The sequence below is a fragment of the Myotis myotis genome, unplaced genomic scaffold, assembly GCF_014108235.1.
Source record: "Myotis myotis isolate mMyoMyo1 unplaced genomic scaffold, mMyoMyo1.p scaffold_m19_p_2, whole genome shotgun sequence".
NCBI lineage: Eukaryota > Metazoa > Chordata > Mammalia > Chiroptera > Vespertilionidae > Myotis > Myotis myotis.
In genome coordinates, this window is record NW_023416324.1 from 159029263 (window position 1) to 159044725 (window position 15463).

The 15463-nt window shown below is 41.3% G+C and overlaps 1 protein-coding gene across 6 annotated transcripts in view; it reads left to right on the forward strand.

Moving 5' to 3' along the window:
- Window positions 1-15463, forward strand: part of LOC118676791 (protein mono-ADP-ribosyltransferase PARP15-like) — a 46037-nt gene that overhangs the window by 18713 nt on the left and 11861 nt on the right. For 5 of the 6 annotated variants that reach the window (XM_036351265.1, XM_036351267.1, XM_036351268.1 and 2 more), the window contains 6 exons: window positions 5864-6100; window positions 7070-7291; window positions 7636-7714; window positions 9196-9345; window positions 12275-12337; window positions 15010-15177. In XM_036351265.1, the coding sequence (XP_036207158.1) occupies window positions 5864-6100; window positions 7070-7291; window positions 7636-7714; window positions 9196-9345; window positions 12275-12337; window positions 15010-15177 (919 nt within the window). The remainder of the gene's footprint in view (window positions 1-5863; window positions 6101-7069; window positions 7292-7635; window positions 7715-9195; window positions 9346-12274; window positions 12338-15009; window positions 15178-15463) is intronic. The other variant, XM_036351269.1, reaches the window with a different exon arrangement.

The following is a 15463-nucleotide window of genomic DNA, read 5'->3' on the forward strand; positions in this document are numbered from 1 at the left end:
GTGGGGCAATCGTGGGGCAATGGTGCCCCCACCCCCGCCCCATCACATAGCACCTGCCTTGGCTGACCTGGCGCTAGTGTGTGTCATAGCATGGTTATCCGGAAGGTCATTCTGCTATTCAGCTGTTTGGTCGATTTGCATATTATGCTTTTATTACTATAGATAACTTATCTTGACCTACTCTCAGCCCAACTCTGTTTTCTTCTCCTGTTCTATCAGCATTAATGGGGAAGACATATATGTATATCACATTATAATATTACCCTTCACAAACACACCCTGTTGCTCCTGCGTGAGCACTTTCTGAGGCACAGGAGGAATGAGGAGGGAGAAAGGTTACCAGTACAGGTACTAAATGCTCAGCCCGGCTCTTGCCTGCCCCTGTCCTCCTATTGCTTCCTTTTCCTTGGAATCATCAATTAGCAGGCCCTGTGTCCCCTTTATAGTTGACATCCATGAAACAATTCTGGCTGCAATTAAGAATCACCTGGAAAACTTAAAAAAATATCAATGCCCAGGCCCCATCCTTACAGATCAAGATTTTAGTTGGTCAGGTATATGGTCTAAGTCAGTGATGGCGAACCTTTTGAGCTCAGCGTGTCAGCATTTTGAAAAACCCTAACTTAACTATGGTGCCGTGTCACATATAGAAATATTTTGATATTTGCAACCACAGTAAAACAAAGATTTATATTTTTGATATTTATATTATATATTTAAATGCCATTTAACAAAGAAAAATCAACCAAAAAAAATGAGTTCGCGTGTCACCTCTGACATGCGTGCCATAGGTTCGCCATCATTGGTCTAAGTGTTAGTAGTTTTTGAAAGCATTCTGGGTGATTCTAATATGTAGCTAGGCTGAGAATTATAATTCATTTGAAGTCTTCAGAATTCTATAGCCACCACCATTTTGACACTTGATATTTACCTTAAGATGGCACATGTTCAAGACTAGTGAATAGAGAACATTTATTAGAAATTTAGAGACTCTTATGGATTATGAGCCACTGGATTTTTTTTAAATTAAATCTTTATTGTTCAGATTATTACAGTTCCTCTTTTTTCCTCCCATAGCTCCCCTCCACCCGGTTCCCACCCCACCCTCTGCCCTTACCTCCCCTCCCCCACTGTCCTCATCCATAGGTGTACGATTTTTGTCATCTCTTCCCGCACCCCCCACACCGCTTTCCTCACTGAGAATAGTCAGTCCACTCCCTTTCTATGCCCCTGATTCTATTATATTCACCAGTTTATTCTGTTCATCAGATTATTTATTCACTTGATTTTTAGATTCACTTGTTGATATATGTGTATTTGTTGTTCATAATTTTTATCTTTACCTTTTTCTTCTTCCTTTTCTTAAAGAATACCCTTCAGCATTTCATATAATACTGGTTTGGTGGTGATGAACTCCTTTAGCTTTTTCTTATCTGTGAAGCTCTTTATCTGACCTTCAATTCTGAATGATAGCTTTGCTGGGTAAAGTAATCTTGGTTGTAGGTTCTTGGTATTCATCACTTTGAATATTTATTGCCACTCCTTTCTGGCCTGCATAGTTTCTGTTGAGAAATCAGCTGACAATCCTATGTTTTTCTCTTGCTGCTTTTAAGATTCTCTCTGGTGTGGTCCTCTTTGGATTCCTTTTGTTTGGGGTTCTCTGCGCTTTCTGGATTTGTAAGTCTATTTCTTTCACCAGGTAGGGGAAGTTTTCTGTCATTATTACTTCAAATAGGTTTTCAATATCTTGCTCTCTCTCTTCTTCTGGCATGCCCATAATTCGGATGTTGGTATGCTTGAAGCTGTCCCAGAGGCTCCTTACACTATCTTCATATTTTTGGATTCTTTTTCCTTTTTGTTTTTCCGGTTGGGTGTGTTTTGCTTCCTCATATTTCAAATCTTTGACTTGATTCTTGGGATCCTCTTGTCTGCTATTGGAACTCTGAATAATATTCTTTATTTCAGTCATTGTATGCTTAATTTCTAGTTGGTCCTTTTTCATATCCTCGAGGGTCTCACTAGATTTCTTGAGGGTCTCACTAAATTTATTGGCGGTTTCTAGAAAATTCTTGAAAAACCTTATAAGTGTGGTTTGGACTCTATATCCAGTAGTTTGCTTTCCTCCATTTCTGTCATTTGTGACCTGTTTCTTTGTCTCCACATTTTGGCTGCTTCCTTGTGTTGATAGAGTGGCTTTCTGTGCTAGGTGTCCTATAGGGCCCAGTGGCTCAGCCTCCACAATTACCTGAGGTGGACACTCTTGGTGCACCCCTTTGTGGGCTGTGTGCACAGTCTTGTTGTAGTTAAGCCTTGATTGTTGTAGGTATCACTGGGAAGAATTGACCTCCAGGCCAATTGGCTGTGAGAATCAGCTGTGTCTACGGTGGGAGAACATCTGTGCTGGAGACACCCTTCTGGGGCAAGACTTGCTTCAGTGGGGCTTTGGTGCTCACTGAGTTTGCCCCCTGAGTGTGTCTCTTAGGGATCTGAGGAGCTGCAATCTGGATGGTCCCACTCTGACCACTGGGTATACTGGCTTTTGGATCTAAGGAGGTGCTAATTTAGCCTCTTCCTGAGGCTACCCAGCAGGAGCTATGGAGAGATCTGCAGATTCCTCTTCTTTGTTTGGTATTTGGAGGTGCCCAGATGAGGCCTAGCTGTGAAGCAATGCAAGCTGCTATGGGGCCTTGGGCCTTCTTTTGGAAGTTCTGGGTCTCTGACCCAGCTTCAGTTTGTTAGGTAATTTTCAGATTGCAAAGGTCCAGGCCTTACATATGCAAAAGCCTCTGTGCACAGTTTGGGTGGGGCGGGGTCTCAGGGGATCAACAGGGCAGAGCAAGCAGCTATGGCTGCTCCTCAGTCCTACCCTAAGAGGCCCTGCGTCTCAGTGTCCCAGTAATTGCTGCAAGCACCTCTGAGAGAAAGCCGCCCTCGAGTTCCGCCTGCTGCCAGACAGTCCAGTTTTTCCCCCGTATGAGTCTGGGTCCCCAGAGACTCGCCCGGAACTGGAGTTCAGAGCTCTTGGGAGCTTGAGACTCCCTCCCGATTGAAAAAGACAACTGTGTCCTCAGTTGCCAGCACTTTCCACGTGCACCTCCGTACCTCTGCACTTTACTTCCACACCTCCCCTGAGTCTCAGTGTGCTTTTCTTTCCTTCTAGTTGTAGAATTTCCACTCAGCCAGCCTTCCTGTGGTTCTGGATGATGTCCGTTTTGTCTTTTAGTTGTATTTTGAAGTGGTTGTGGGAGGCAGCAATTTCCGGTGTTTACCTATGCCGCCATCTTGGTTTCTCCTCTGGATTTTTTGTTTGTTTTTTTTTTTACTTTTGTTGCAGCTAATGAGATGGCAGAGGCGAGGCAGGCAGCTACTTTCTTCATGTTCTCTAAAATAAATCGAGTCCATAGACTCTTCTGTTACATGGGTTCAGGACTTTGTCCTTAGATCTGCAGGTTGAGAAGTTGAATCTTATCATTGTAACCAAACTTGGCCTGACAATCAAATTCAAGTGACTCATTTGTAAAATGGAATTGCAATTATTTAATTGGCAATGAGAAAGATAATTGCCATTGCTACTGGTAATAGTGAGCTCTTTAGATGACTATTATGAGATTGCTTGGTGAATATAATCAGACTAGAAAGAAACTAAATGACACAAAAGTACACTAAATTTCTCTGTCACTCTAGGAATTGGCATAGTGTAGTGGTTATGCAGACAAATTGTAAAGCCAATACTGGCAGGGTTCAGATACTGCCCCAATACTGATCTCGGTCTTTCCACTACACAGTTGGTCTATTGATTGTTAAATTCTTATCAAATCATGCCAGGGTACCTATTCTCACTAATGGATGAGGCTGTATAAACTTTGGAATCTTCTTAAACTCATCTCTGAATTCCTTTCCCTATCAAGTGAATTTTCAAGCTTCCTTGCACAGGTCTCTTGTACATACCCTTTTATTTTCATTCCCTTGGTACTGGCCTCGCCACTGTGCCTTTAGTCTCTCACCCTCCAATTTATCCTCTACATTGCTGTTTGATGCACATTCCAAAAACATTGTTGTATCAGATGCTCTATAGTGCCTATAAGATAAAGTCCAGAAAAAGGTGACTTTTCAGAGTCCTCCATCATCTGGCTCTAAATCTGTTCCCAGCCCTGTCTCTCACCATTGAGACTCTCTTTTAGTTAAATGGGCCAACTTTCTGACCTTCCTCAATTCCATGCATTTTCTTAAATAGTACCCACTTAGACTGCTTTCCTGACTTCTTTCTACCTGTATTAGTTCTATCCATTATCCTCTTTGAAAAGACTTTACTAAACAATCTAATCTAGCTGTAACCAGTTTGGCTCAGTGGATAGAGCGTTGGTCTGCGGACTGAAAGGTCCCAGGTTCGATTCCGGTCAAAGCCATGTACCTTGGTTGCGGGCACATCCCCAGTAGAAGGTGTGCAGGAGGCAGCTGATCGATGTTTCTCTCTCATCGATGTTTCTAACTCTCTATCTCTCTCCCTTCCCCTCTGTAAAAAAACCAATAAAATATATTTTTTAAAAAATCTAATCTAAATACCTATTCTTTTTTGGAAATTCTATAGCAATTAATAATTGTATATTTAACACACAGGGGTTTTTTTGTTATTTTGAACTGATTTGAACATTAAGGCCATTTTACCTTTTACATGTTAGTGTATTGAATCAGTAAGCAGAGAGTGAGGCTGTAAGTGGGAGTGAGACGAAAGTGGGCTGGATCTAGTTTTTTTGTTTTTGGAAGGCTCACTCACTCTTGTCCCTGCAAGGACCTTCTTGGGTCCAGAGATTAGTTTATGTTAACTAATTTCATATAAGATTGAGGTGGACCCGTGAGTGCTGATTGTTAACTTGGAGTGTGAAATAGAACTATAATGTGGCCCCAAGACATAAACACCTTTTCATTTATAATGAGGAAGAGCTCCCCAAGGGACCAGAATCCTCAAAATCCATATGATCAGTGTTCTCCCTCCAAATTTGAAAAAAAAATTGGAATAAGTGAAATTAGATGAATTGAATATCTAATATCTATTGGCATCAGGCCATGACCCCATCTCATCAAAGAGATGGTCTTGGCACAGACATTGGAGAACTGAGTGCCTTAGGACAGACTGCATGGACCTAGCCGACCTTCACTCCAGTCACCTTCCTTGGTCTAGGCCTTTAAGGCTGATCAGAAACCCCCTTTCAGATGGACCTATTCTTTCTTTATGTATACTAGTATTAATGTGTTCAAAATAATTATTCTCAGTTCCTGCCTGCCTAAAAGCAATTCTTTCTTCCTCAGTCTCTCTCAATCTTTCTGTGTGTTTCTCTTTCTGCCTCTGCCTTTCATTTGTGTCTCTGGGTGTTTCAGTCATTTTCATAGCTCTACTCTGACTCATAACTTTTTGACTCGATGGTAGTGAATATGTATTTCCTTAATTTTAAAATTTTGAGGCTCACCTCACTATAGTGTCTAAGCCAGCGGTTCTCAACCTGTGGGTCACGACCCTTTTGGCGGTCAAACGACCCTTTCACAGGGATCGCCTAAGACCATCCTGCATATCAGATATTTACATTATGATTCATAACAGCAGCAAAATTACAGTTATGAAGTAGCAAGGAAAATAATCTTATGGTTGGGTCACAACATGAGGAACTGTATTTAAAGGGCCAGAAGGTTGAGAACCACTGGCTAAGTACTAACAACAAATTGTAAGCTCCCTGAGGGTAGGGCTGATAGGTCAGTATGAGATGCAAAGCATAGCTTGTGCAGTACCCCGCAATACTTAGCAGGTCAAAGGTGCTCAGCAGTTATTTATTGATTCAACCTCTAACAAACTGTTGCTGTTTTCATGAAGGCCGATGTCATTGTCAACACTGTACCCGCGGATCTTCAGCTTGGAAGAGGATCGCTCTCTCAGTCTCTTCTGTGTACAGCTGGTCCCATGCTCCAGAAAGAGTTAAATGCCACCAGACAGGAAACAGAGGAGGAAGTGGGTAGCATATTCATGACAAGTGGCTGCAATCTGAACTGCAAAGCTGTGCTCCATGTTGTGGCTCCAGACTGGGATAATGGAGCAGGGTCTTCTTGGCAGGTAGAAAAAGTCCTTAGTTCTCCATTTCATTTTATAAAATTGGTAAATCTCCTTGCATGGTATAGATCTGTGGTTCTCAACCAAAGCGAATTTATCTCACAGGGGGACATTTGGCCTGTTACAACTGCTACTGGTAGCTAGGGGTAAAGGCCAGGACTACTGCTAAATCCCCTACAAGGCATATGCCAGTCTCCACAACAAACAATTATCTGGCCCAGGTTGAGAAACCCTAACATGTACTTAACCCTGTCTATTTATTGAAGTCTTTATTACCTTTCGTGAAGAGTCCATCGCAACTTTCAGTTATTTCAGAGCAATTGGCCCTTAAAAGTAATAGCAATCATTGGGATTCTCCAGGAATGGTATCTAAAGATTAGATTAGCATAATAATCCTTCAGTATAACTAAGAAATGCAGCCAAAACTGTGGTGCAGAATGAAAAAGGGTCAGTGCCCTTCTTTTGATGACCTAATTCTCATCTCTATTCAAAATTTAACCCCACAACTTTTTTTTTTTCAGAATATAAAGTAATATGTGTACATTGCAGGAAATACACAGAAAGCACAAAAATAAAAATCATAATCCAGCCACGTAGAGATAACTTTAACATTTTACTGTATTACCTTCAATTCAGTTTTATGCATATTTATTTGTAGTTGATATATTCTTCCATTTTTAATCCTGCCTTTTTTACATAACATAAACACTTGCCCATGTTATTTAAAACTCTTCATAAATATCAATTTAGATACTCATAACCATTTCCATACTGGTGAGCCCTCTCTCCTGTATGAGTTTGGATCTCTCTGAAAGCCCTCTCCCCTCTTCTTGGTTTCTCTTTCTGATCCCATAGGCCCTGACAAAGCCTAGGATAACAGAGAGGGCCTGGTCAGGGTTGCTGTAACCACAGTTTTTCTGTTTTCTGCCAGCTTGAGCCCTAACTTATATAAATGCATTTTGTACATTTCAGATAATGGCAAATATAATCAAGAAATGTTTGATGACTGTAGAACAGCTATCTTTCTCATCAATCACATTTCCCATGATTGCAACAGGAAATCTGGGGTTTCCCAAAGCTGTATTTGCTGAACTAATCCTGTCAGAAGTGTCCAAATTTAGTAGCAGTGCGTGGCTGAAAACCTTACAAAAAGTTCACTTTCTGGTACATCTCGATGATGATGAAAGCCATAAGGTATGGTTACAGGTCTCTTCTGTTCATTGTGGCAAGCAAACCTAAGTGCAATCTGATGTCTTTGGTAGATGTATAAATAACAGCATTTTCTGCTTCCTTGCCCATAAGTGTTGGTTACCCATAAAAGTGTGGTCTTCCCATGAAATAATATAAGTCAGCACTGGTATTTAGGAAATTCCTAAATTGAATCATAACCCTTTGATTAAAAAGTCTCTGAAATAAGGAGAAAATCTATTGAGAACGATTGTTCCTGTTTGATGTTTGATTCTCCATGTTCCAAAGAACTGGGCCGATATTTCTACAGAGCATTGTTGTGGTCAGTAACTGTGTTTCTTTCTATTTAGGCATTTTTAGATAAATTCAGTAGATGGTCGAGTGGAAATCCCAACAAGGAGAAGATTCTCACGGTTGGAAATATCCAAGGTCTGGCTGGTCAAGTTGTTCTGCTGGGGCAATATTTCCCTTTGCTTAGTAACTCTTGGGTGTTAGTTGAAAGAGACAAATTCCCGTGAAGAACAAATCAGTAATGGAGAAAGTGTCAGTGCATTCCAAAAAGTAGATCATGTTGTTGTGAATGAAATCACTGGTAATGAGGCCAGAATTTCTAAGATCCTATATAATAAAAGGCTAATATGCAGAATTTCTAAGATCCTATATAATAAAAGGCTAATAAGTGGAATGACTGGTCGCTATTATGCACACTGGCCACCAGGGGGCAGATGCTCAACGCAGGAGCTGCTCCCTGGTGGTCAATTCGCTCTTACAGAGGAAGTGCCACTCAGCCAGAAGCCGGGCTCACGGCTTGCGAGCGCAGCCCAGGCTGAGGGATCCCCCTTCCCCCCCAAGTGCACGAGTTTTGCCCCCCGGGCCTCTAGTATGATATTAAAAGATAACTGAAATTTGCATGGCACACTAAACTTCACTGATTGCTTTCATATGTATTATATTATTTAAACTTATACCATGGCCCCATGGGCAGGTGATTGGTTCTGTTGCCATTGAATAAATGTGGAAACGGAGGTCTAAAGAGTTTATGGCATTAGTAGAAACTGCACATCTAAGTTGTAAAGCCTCAGAGTGTAGAGTGGACAGTGATACGTTAACATGCTAAAGGTAATTTTCCCAGAGCAGTCTTGATATTGCTATTCCAGTAGGATATGAAGGGGTAGGAAAAGCTCATGTTAATTAGTGAGCTGTTGTTTAACATTGAACAAATGACCTAGCTACTCTGACCATTTTTCCTTTTTGTAAAATGGTAATAAAAGGATCTCCCAACTTTCAGTTATAAGATGAATAAACTCTGGAGACCTAATATATAGCATGGGGAATACAGTTAATAATAATGTATCAAATACTTGAAATTTTCTAAGAGAGTGGATCTCAAAGATTCTCAACACACACACACACACACACACACACACACACACACACACACACACAACTGTGTGAGAATGGGTGTGTTAATCAGCTCAATTGTGGCATCATTTCACAATGAAAACTGACAATCCACACCTTAAATATATACAATTTTTGTTTGTCAACCATACATCAATAAAGCTGAAAAATAAAAAAAAGAATCTCCCAGAAATGTCAGCATGAAATGAGAGTGCACTTTGCTCTCTCACCTTCTTTCTCACTCCTGACACCACAGCAACTTTTGCAGACAAATAGATGGTCAATCAGATGTTTCTGCCTCATCCTATTTAACTGAGAAAACGTAGATATTCCTACTGCTACAAAGCATTGTTTTTTGATTTCCTTAAAAAAGAACACCCAGCTGCTTAATAGACTAGGAGACATGGTAATGTTTGGATTTATTTTGAAGGGAAAGGAAGAGAGCGGACACCCTTCGTGTTTTTCCTGTAGAAGCCAGCTGCTCCTTCATCCAACTTCTTTCTTTTCAGGTATCTTTGGGACTGTCACTTGCTCTTGGCCCACAGTGTGTGAAATGAAAATTGGTGCGGTTACTTTCCAGGTTGCTATTGGAGATATCGCAAAAGAAAGTGCAGATGTTATTGTAAACTCAACAACAAGGATGTTTAACCTGAAATCAGGTACTTCATTTAAGTTATATACTTGATTGTAACTATTAATACAACTAATTTCTGGAAGGGAAATGGTGGCTAATATTTCCCTGAGTAGACAGAGAGGTGTGTAGTAAATATGCAGACCTTGGAATCAGAAAGAGCTGGCTTTGAATCCAGGCTGTGCCACTTACCATTTTGTGACCTTGGACAAATCACTTAACCTCTCTGAGCTGGACTTTCTCTGCCTGTCAAATGCCTACTCCCAAAGAAGCATAGATGGGGTATAAGTGATGTAAAGGTGGAGTGTACCTAATGCATTATACTTAGTGTCAGCTCTCATCCCCTTCTTAGCTCTGAACTATCAAAATTACACACTTACAATTTAATCAGCTTTAAGTTCTTCTATTTTTATTTCCCTTCTTATGTTGGTACTCACATCTCACCTCCCATAACTGTTCTCTATACTATACTGACCCAAATGAAATTCAACCTCTTTTTCTTAATTTTCCCGAAAATATTTGACCAGCCCCTTTGATATAACACTTTTGAGCATGCCCTCGCCACATGTCTATTTATTCATAACTTATATACATTGCTCATATGCTGATACATCTTTTATGCTGATACTATAAAACACTAATTTTTAAATTAAAAGGGCAAGATAAAACATAGAGTGGCTGGCTGTGTGGGAAGAGATCAACCAAAGAACTTGTATGTATAGATATACATAACCCATGGACATAGACAATAACATGGTAAAGGCCTGGGGTGGGGGACCAGGGCAAGCTAGAAGGGGTCAATGGGGAAAAATGGGGACATATGTAATACTTTCAACAATAAAGATTTAAAAATTTTTTAATATTTTCTAAATCTCAAAACATTATGGAACTTACCATGCAGAAGTGAATCTGTAGAATGACCATTCAAAAAAAAATTTTTTTTTGGTTAATCCTCACCCAAGGATATTTTTCGATTGATCTTTTAGAGAGAGTGGAAGAGAGAGGGAAAGACAGAGAGAAACATCGATGTGAGAGAAACACATCAATTGGTTGCCTCCTGCGGGTGCCCTGACCAGGGCCTGGGCCAGGGAGGAGCCTGCAACCAAGGTATATGCCTTGACTGGGATCCTTTGGCCTATAGGCCGACACTCTATCCACTGAGCCAAACAGGCTAGGGCTCCATTCAATGCTTTAAAAGCCATAAAGAACATTCAATTATTTAAAACAGTAAATTGAATGTATGCATTTATTTTTCCCCCTCTTGAAACTCTGACAGAGCAACTGTAAAGGAATTAAAAGGGTATAAACCCACAGAGAAAGAGAGTTGGAGGGAAAACAACAGTAAACAGAGATAGCAACATATTTTCACAAGATGGGAAGCAGCTAGCTAGTGGAGGTAGCTGACAGAATGGAGAACACTTAGTACCTGCAGGAGAGAACAGCAGCGCCTAGAAACACAGGAACTGGAGGCAGCAGGAACCTGGGAAGGCAGGGGATAAAAAGAGGTGAAAATGGTTGGATGGAATTCTGAATCAGTAGCACTTAGACCTTTGATGCTATCCCCCATCTGTGCAGCAGTAACTTCCCTTGCTCTTCCCTAGCCAGAGATGGGAGGTGTAATTTTTTTAGAGACACTGAACCAGAGAGCTTTCCGGACTTAGCACACTGGGAACAGGTGAGATGAGGATGGGGAGCTAGACTGAAAACAGGGTTTCAGTGAGGTGTCTGTAGTGAACAGTGAGTGCCCAGCCCCTATCCCTGTGGGGCTCTCAGAGCAGCAGATGGGCTTATGCCCCACACATAGGAGATGGGAGTGAACCTGACCATTCTAAAGGCCAGTTGTTACTGCCTGCTCACCTTACGCTGAAGCCTATCAGCCAGCAAGCCTCCTGCACATGGAGCTTCCAAAATCACTCTTACATATGAATGGAGTGACAAATGTCACCTATTTGAGAAAAACCTCCACCATTGCAAAGTCAGAGACCAAAACAAACAAACTGAAAAAAGGAGATGTTTTAAAAGAGACAATTCATAATCAAGGAGATATGGGTAGATAGGTAGATAGATAGATAGATGACAGATATATCTATATATATATCTATATCTATATCTATATATATAGATATATATCTATATCTATATATATATAGATATAGATATAGATATATAGATAGATAGATAGATAGATAATAGATCAATAGATCTTCATGATGATAAAATAACTAACATTTATTCAGTACTTTCTGTGTGCTAGATTCTGTGCTAAGTATTTTTCATCCATTATCTCTTTCAATGTTCAACAGCCCTGTAGGAAAAGTACTATGCCAGCCTTTGTGTAACAGATGAGGAACTGACTAGTCACCTATTAGCTAGTAAGTGGTAGAGTCAATGCCAACCCAGTGTGTCAAAATGCAAAGTCCATGTTTTCAACCACTGAACCCACCTGTCCTTAGATGTGACTAAGGTGGTGAGGCTGCAGCCTTGATCGGAAGATTCACTGGACTGAAGCCAGCCAACTCTTTAATTGTGAAAAACCCAGCCAAACAAAATTAAATAACAAAATAAAAGAACTTCAGTAAATTGCTCAGGGTTATTATAGTTTTGAGATCCATGCTTTTCATTCGTATCAGAACTTGTATTTTTATATTTTTATTCAATTTTGTAAAATAGTAAGCATAGAATGCAAAAAAAAGAAAACTTAAATAACTGCAGAAATATCCCAGTAAAGCTGCAGACACTGGAGACTTTCAGCTATTGGGCAGTGCCCTCATCCTGTGGATCAGATTGTTTATTCATCTGCCATTGAATGAAGGCAGCTATAGAAAGGTGATTTTCTAAGGAGGGGGACGTCAATGCATTATGCAAAGGGTGAGCTGAATAAAAGTCTAATGTACAAAAGCTATTACTACTTATTGAATTTTAACAGATGCTTTATATCATTAATATGTCTTCTGTAGGGGTGTCAAAAGCAATTTTAGAAGGTGCCGGACCAGCTGTGGAAGATGAATGTGCTGTACTAGGTATGATCTTATGTTGCTTTTGCTTACAACCTATTGAAAATTAAAGGGCTGAGACTACTGTGAGAGGATCTATGGGTGGAGTAAGTGGTGAGCACTTTGGCAGAAGGTGGGTTCCCTGGGTGAGGAGACTTAGGTGGTATATGACGTGGTGGCTGTGGCGAAGAGTTCCTTATCCTGCCATCCCACCTGTCTCTTCCTAAAAATTAAAAGGATCCCAGGCCTGGGTTATGGTAATCCAGGCTCCACCTTATACTCAGGGATCCTCCTTGAGCTTTGCTTCTCTTCTTTTACCCATAAGACGGTTCTACTGATGAGGAGTATGATAATGGCTGTCCCACATGTGGTTGTGAGGATGAGAAGGAAAAATGAATGTAAAAAAAGTTTTGTAAGCTGTAAAGTGCTGTATAAATGACCTTTTACTTTCCCCAGTCTTGTTCTACTTCACATCGCACAGCATTACCTGAATTTTACTCCTTTTATGAATAAATAAGGGAGCCTGTGTGGGCCTGAGGGGTTTCTGACACCAACCAATTCTCCACTTCTGACACTACCTCCCTGAGCTGGTACCAGATCCCACAAGTTAAAGGTCTTACTTCCACACGATTGGCCCCACCTTCAAATGCCAGTTTTAAGTCCCAGGGGCCACCTGTACTTCTGACGGCTATAAATTTAGAGGTTCCAGATAACTCCTTCTCAGGTCCAACAATTTACTAGAATAATTCATAGAACTCTGTAAAAACATGTTTTTTACCTTTCCCAGTTTATTATAAAGGAATAGCCAAGTGAAAGAAATGTGTCAAATGACAAAACTAAAACATTTTAATAATGAGTGTGAGGACCTGTATTTAAGAAAACAACCCATGGAGGGGAGTGCAGTGCCTTACAAGTGTGGAGCGCTCGCTCTTCCTGAGGGACTGTGGCAAGAGCGAGTTTTTTGGAGGATTGGAAGTGGGACCATGGAAACACTGTGTGATTGGCTGGGGTTGTATTGGCTGGGGTTGTGTGATTGGCTGGGGCTTTAGTTAGAAAGCTCTGGGAACAAGGAAATAAATATAGTGCTTAGAGTTGATTCAGAGTTGGTGTTTGGGGATTGGCTGACTGGATATACTACGTTTCTGGCCAAATGGAGCATTTACAGGAAAAGGAGGGTTTGGTTTGAAAGTTCATTTTGCTGGTGTGGCACCCCAGGCAGGAGTGCACCTACAATTTTATGCCAGCACAGGACAGGGTATGGGGAAAAGGGCACAGAGCTTCCATGCCCTTTCCAGGTGCACCACCCTACCTGCACCTAGAGGTGCTTGACAACCGGGAAACTCCTGAACTCTGTTGTCTAAGGGTTTTTATGGAGTTGTCATTACTTGGGCATGGTTGATTAAACCATTGGATTTGTGACTGAGCTCAATCTCTAGCCCCTCTCCAATCCCTAGAGGTCAGGGGGTGGGGCTGAGAGTTCCAATCCTAGAAAGATGGCTTGGTCTTTCGGGAGCTATCTAGCTCCACTCCCCAGCCTCCAGGAGTCATCTCATTAATGTATAAAACATACTCTTATCACTCAGGGATTTGAAGGGTTCCAGGAACTCTGAACCAGGAGCCAGGGACGAAATATTTATTTTTTATTATAGCAAGGTAAAGAAGCTGTAAGAGTGAGCATAAACTATTCATCCTTCAAAACCAAGACTGAACCTTGCAGCGTAGACAGTCAGCTCTGAGTGTGATTTGGAGAAGTCACATGTTTGACAACACATTTCCACAACTGACCTATTGTTGTGCCTGAAACTCCCACCTTAATAACTCTCCTCTGATTAAGACATTTTCTCTGGAATGAATAAATTCCTGGAGAGAGATCAGAGGATGGTAACATTGGTCCCAACATGAGGACATCAGCAGGGATTTATTTGTGTGCTGCAAGAGCTAGCTGTACCTTGGAAGGCAGAAGCAGAGCATGAAGCTGGGCTGACAGCTGGAATAGTCTAAGGATGATACCTGGGAGAGGACAGCAGGTGGACACCTGAGGGCAGCAGGGAGTGCATGTGCGATGGAAGCTCACCAGGAGGGTGGGGTGGGGTGGGCAGGGACCAGTTCTCCTCCTCCTGCATTTTCCTGGAGCCTTGCTTTGCTCAGAGTACCAGAAGGTGGTGCCTTGAAACAAGCCCTGATAATTTCCATGTGCTCAAGAGCTCTATGGGTTCTGTGGGAGGGGAAGTTTTCATGCTTTCACACCTCCACACCACACAGTATATTACTTTCACCTCCTTGAAAAATGAATCTGGCTGAATGAGGTATAAATTACTCTCCTGGACAGTAGAGTGGGTGCTGAGCGCTCTGGATACTAACTGCTTGGGTTCAAATCCTGGGCAGTCTTCGGCTGCTGACCTTAACCACCTGTTAATCTGTGAAATGGAGAAAACAGAACCTACGTCATAGGCTTGCTTTGAGGATTGAGTGAATTAACACAGGTGGAGTGCTTTTGAAGAACACCCAAACTATTCAATAATGAATAAACTGGATTGTAAAGGGAATGAGCCTGTCACAGTCCCAGCTAGATCGAGGCAGGTTATACTTGGTCAGGAATCTTCAGGGCTTTTTCCTTTGTCAGCTATTTTCATTTCTCAAAAATCAGTGTTGCTTCCCATAACGTGCTGTGTGTGTTTCCTTTTTTTTTTTTTTTCCAGCGACACAGCTTCACAGAGATTTTATAGTTACACAAGGTGGATTCCTATCGTGCAATATAATAATTCATGTCCTTGGAGAAAATGATGTCAGGAAATCAGTTTCCAGTGTTCTAGAAGAGTGTGAACAGTGGAAGTACACATCTGTTGTCCTTCCTGCCATTGGAACAGGTTTGCAGCCTCTCATCACCCAAAGATTCAGAATAACCCAGATTCCTTTAGACAGTTTCACTTTTAATGAACTCAATGCTGAGTCCAGAAAGCGATAGTGATACAAATCAGAAAGTGGGCAGGCAACCTGTCAGACTCTTCTAGGGCCATCTGTGGGTCCTGTGCCTCTTTTATCCATCTTTTTCTTTATTTTAGGTTTCCTAAGTATCTTTCCATCTTTGGCCCTTAACGTCATGGTTTTCTCACTGTTCACTTTTTTCCCCTTTGGGTGACTCATTTATTCTCA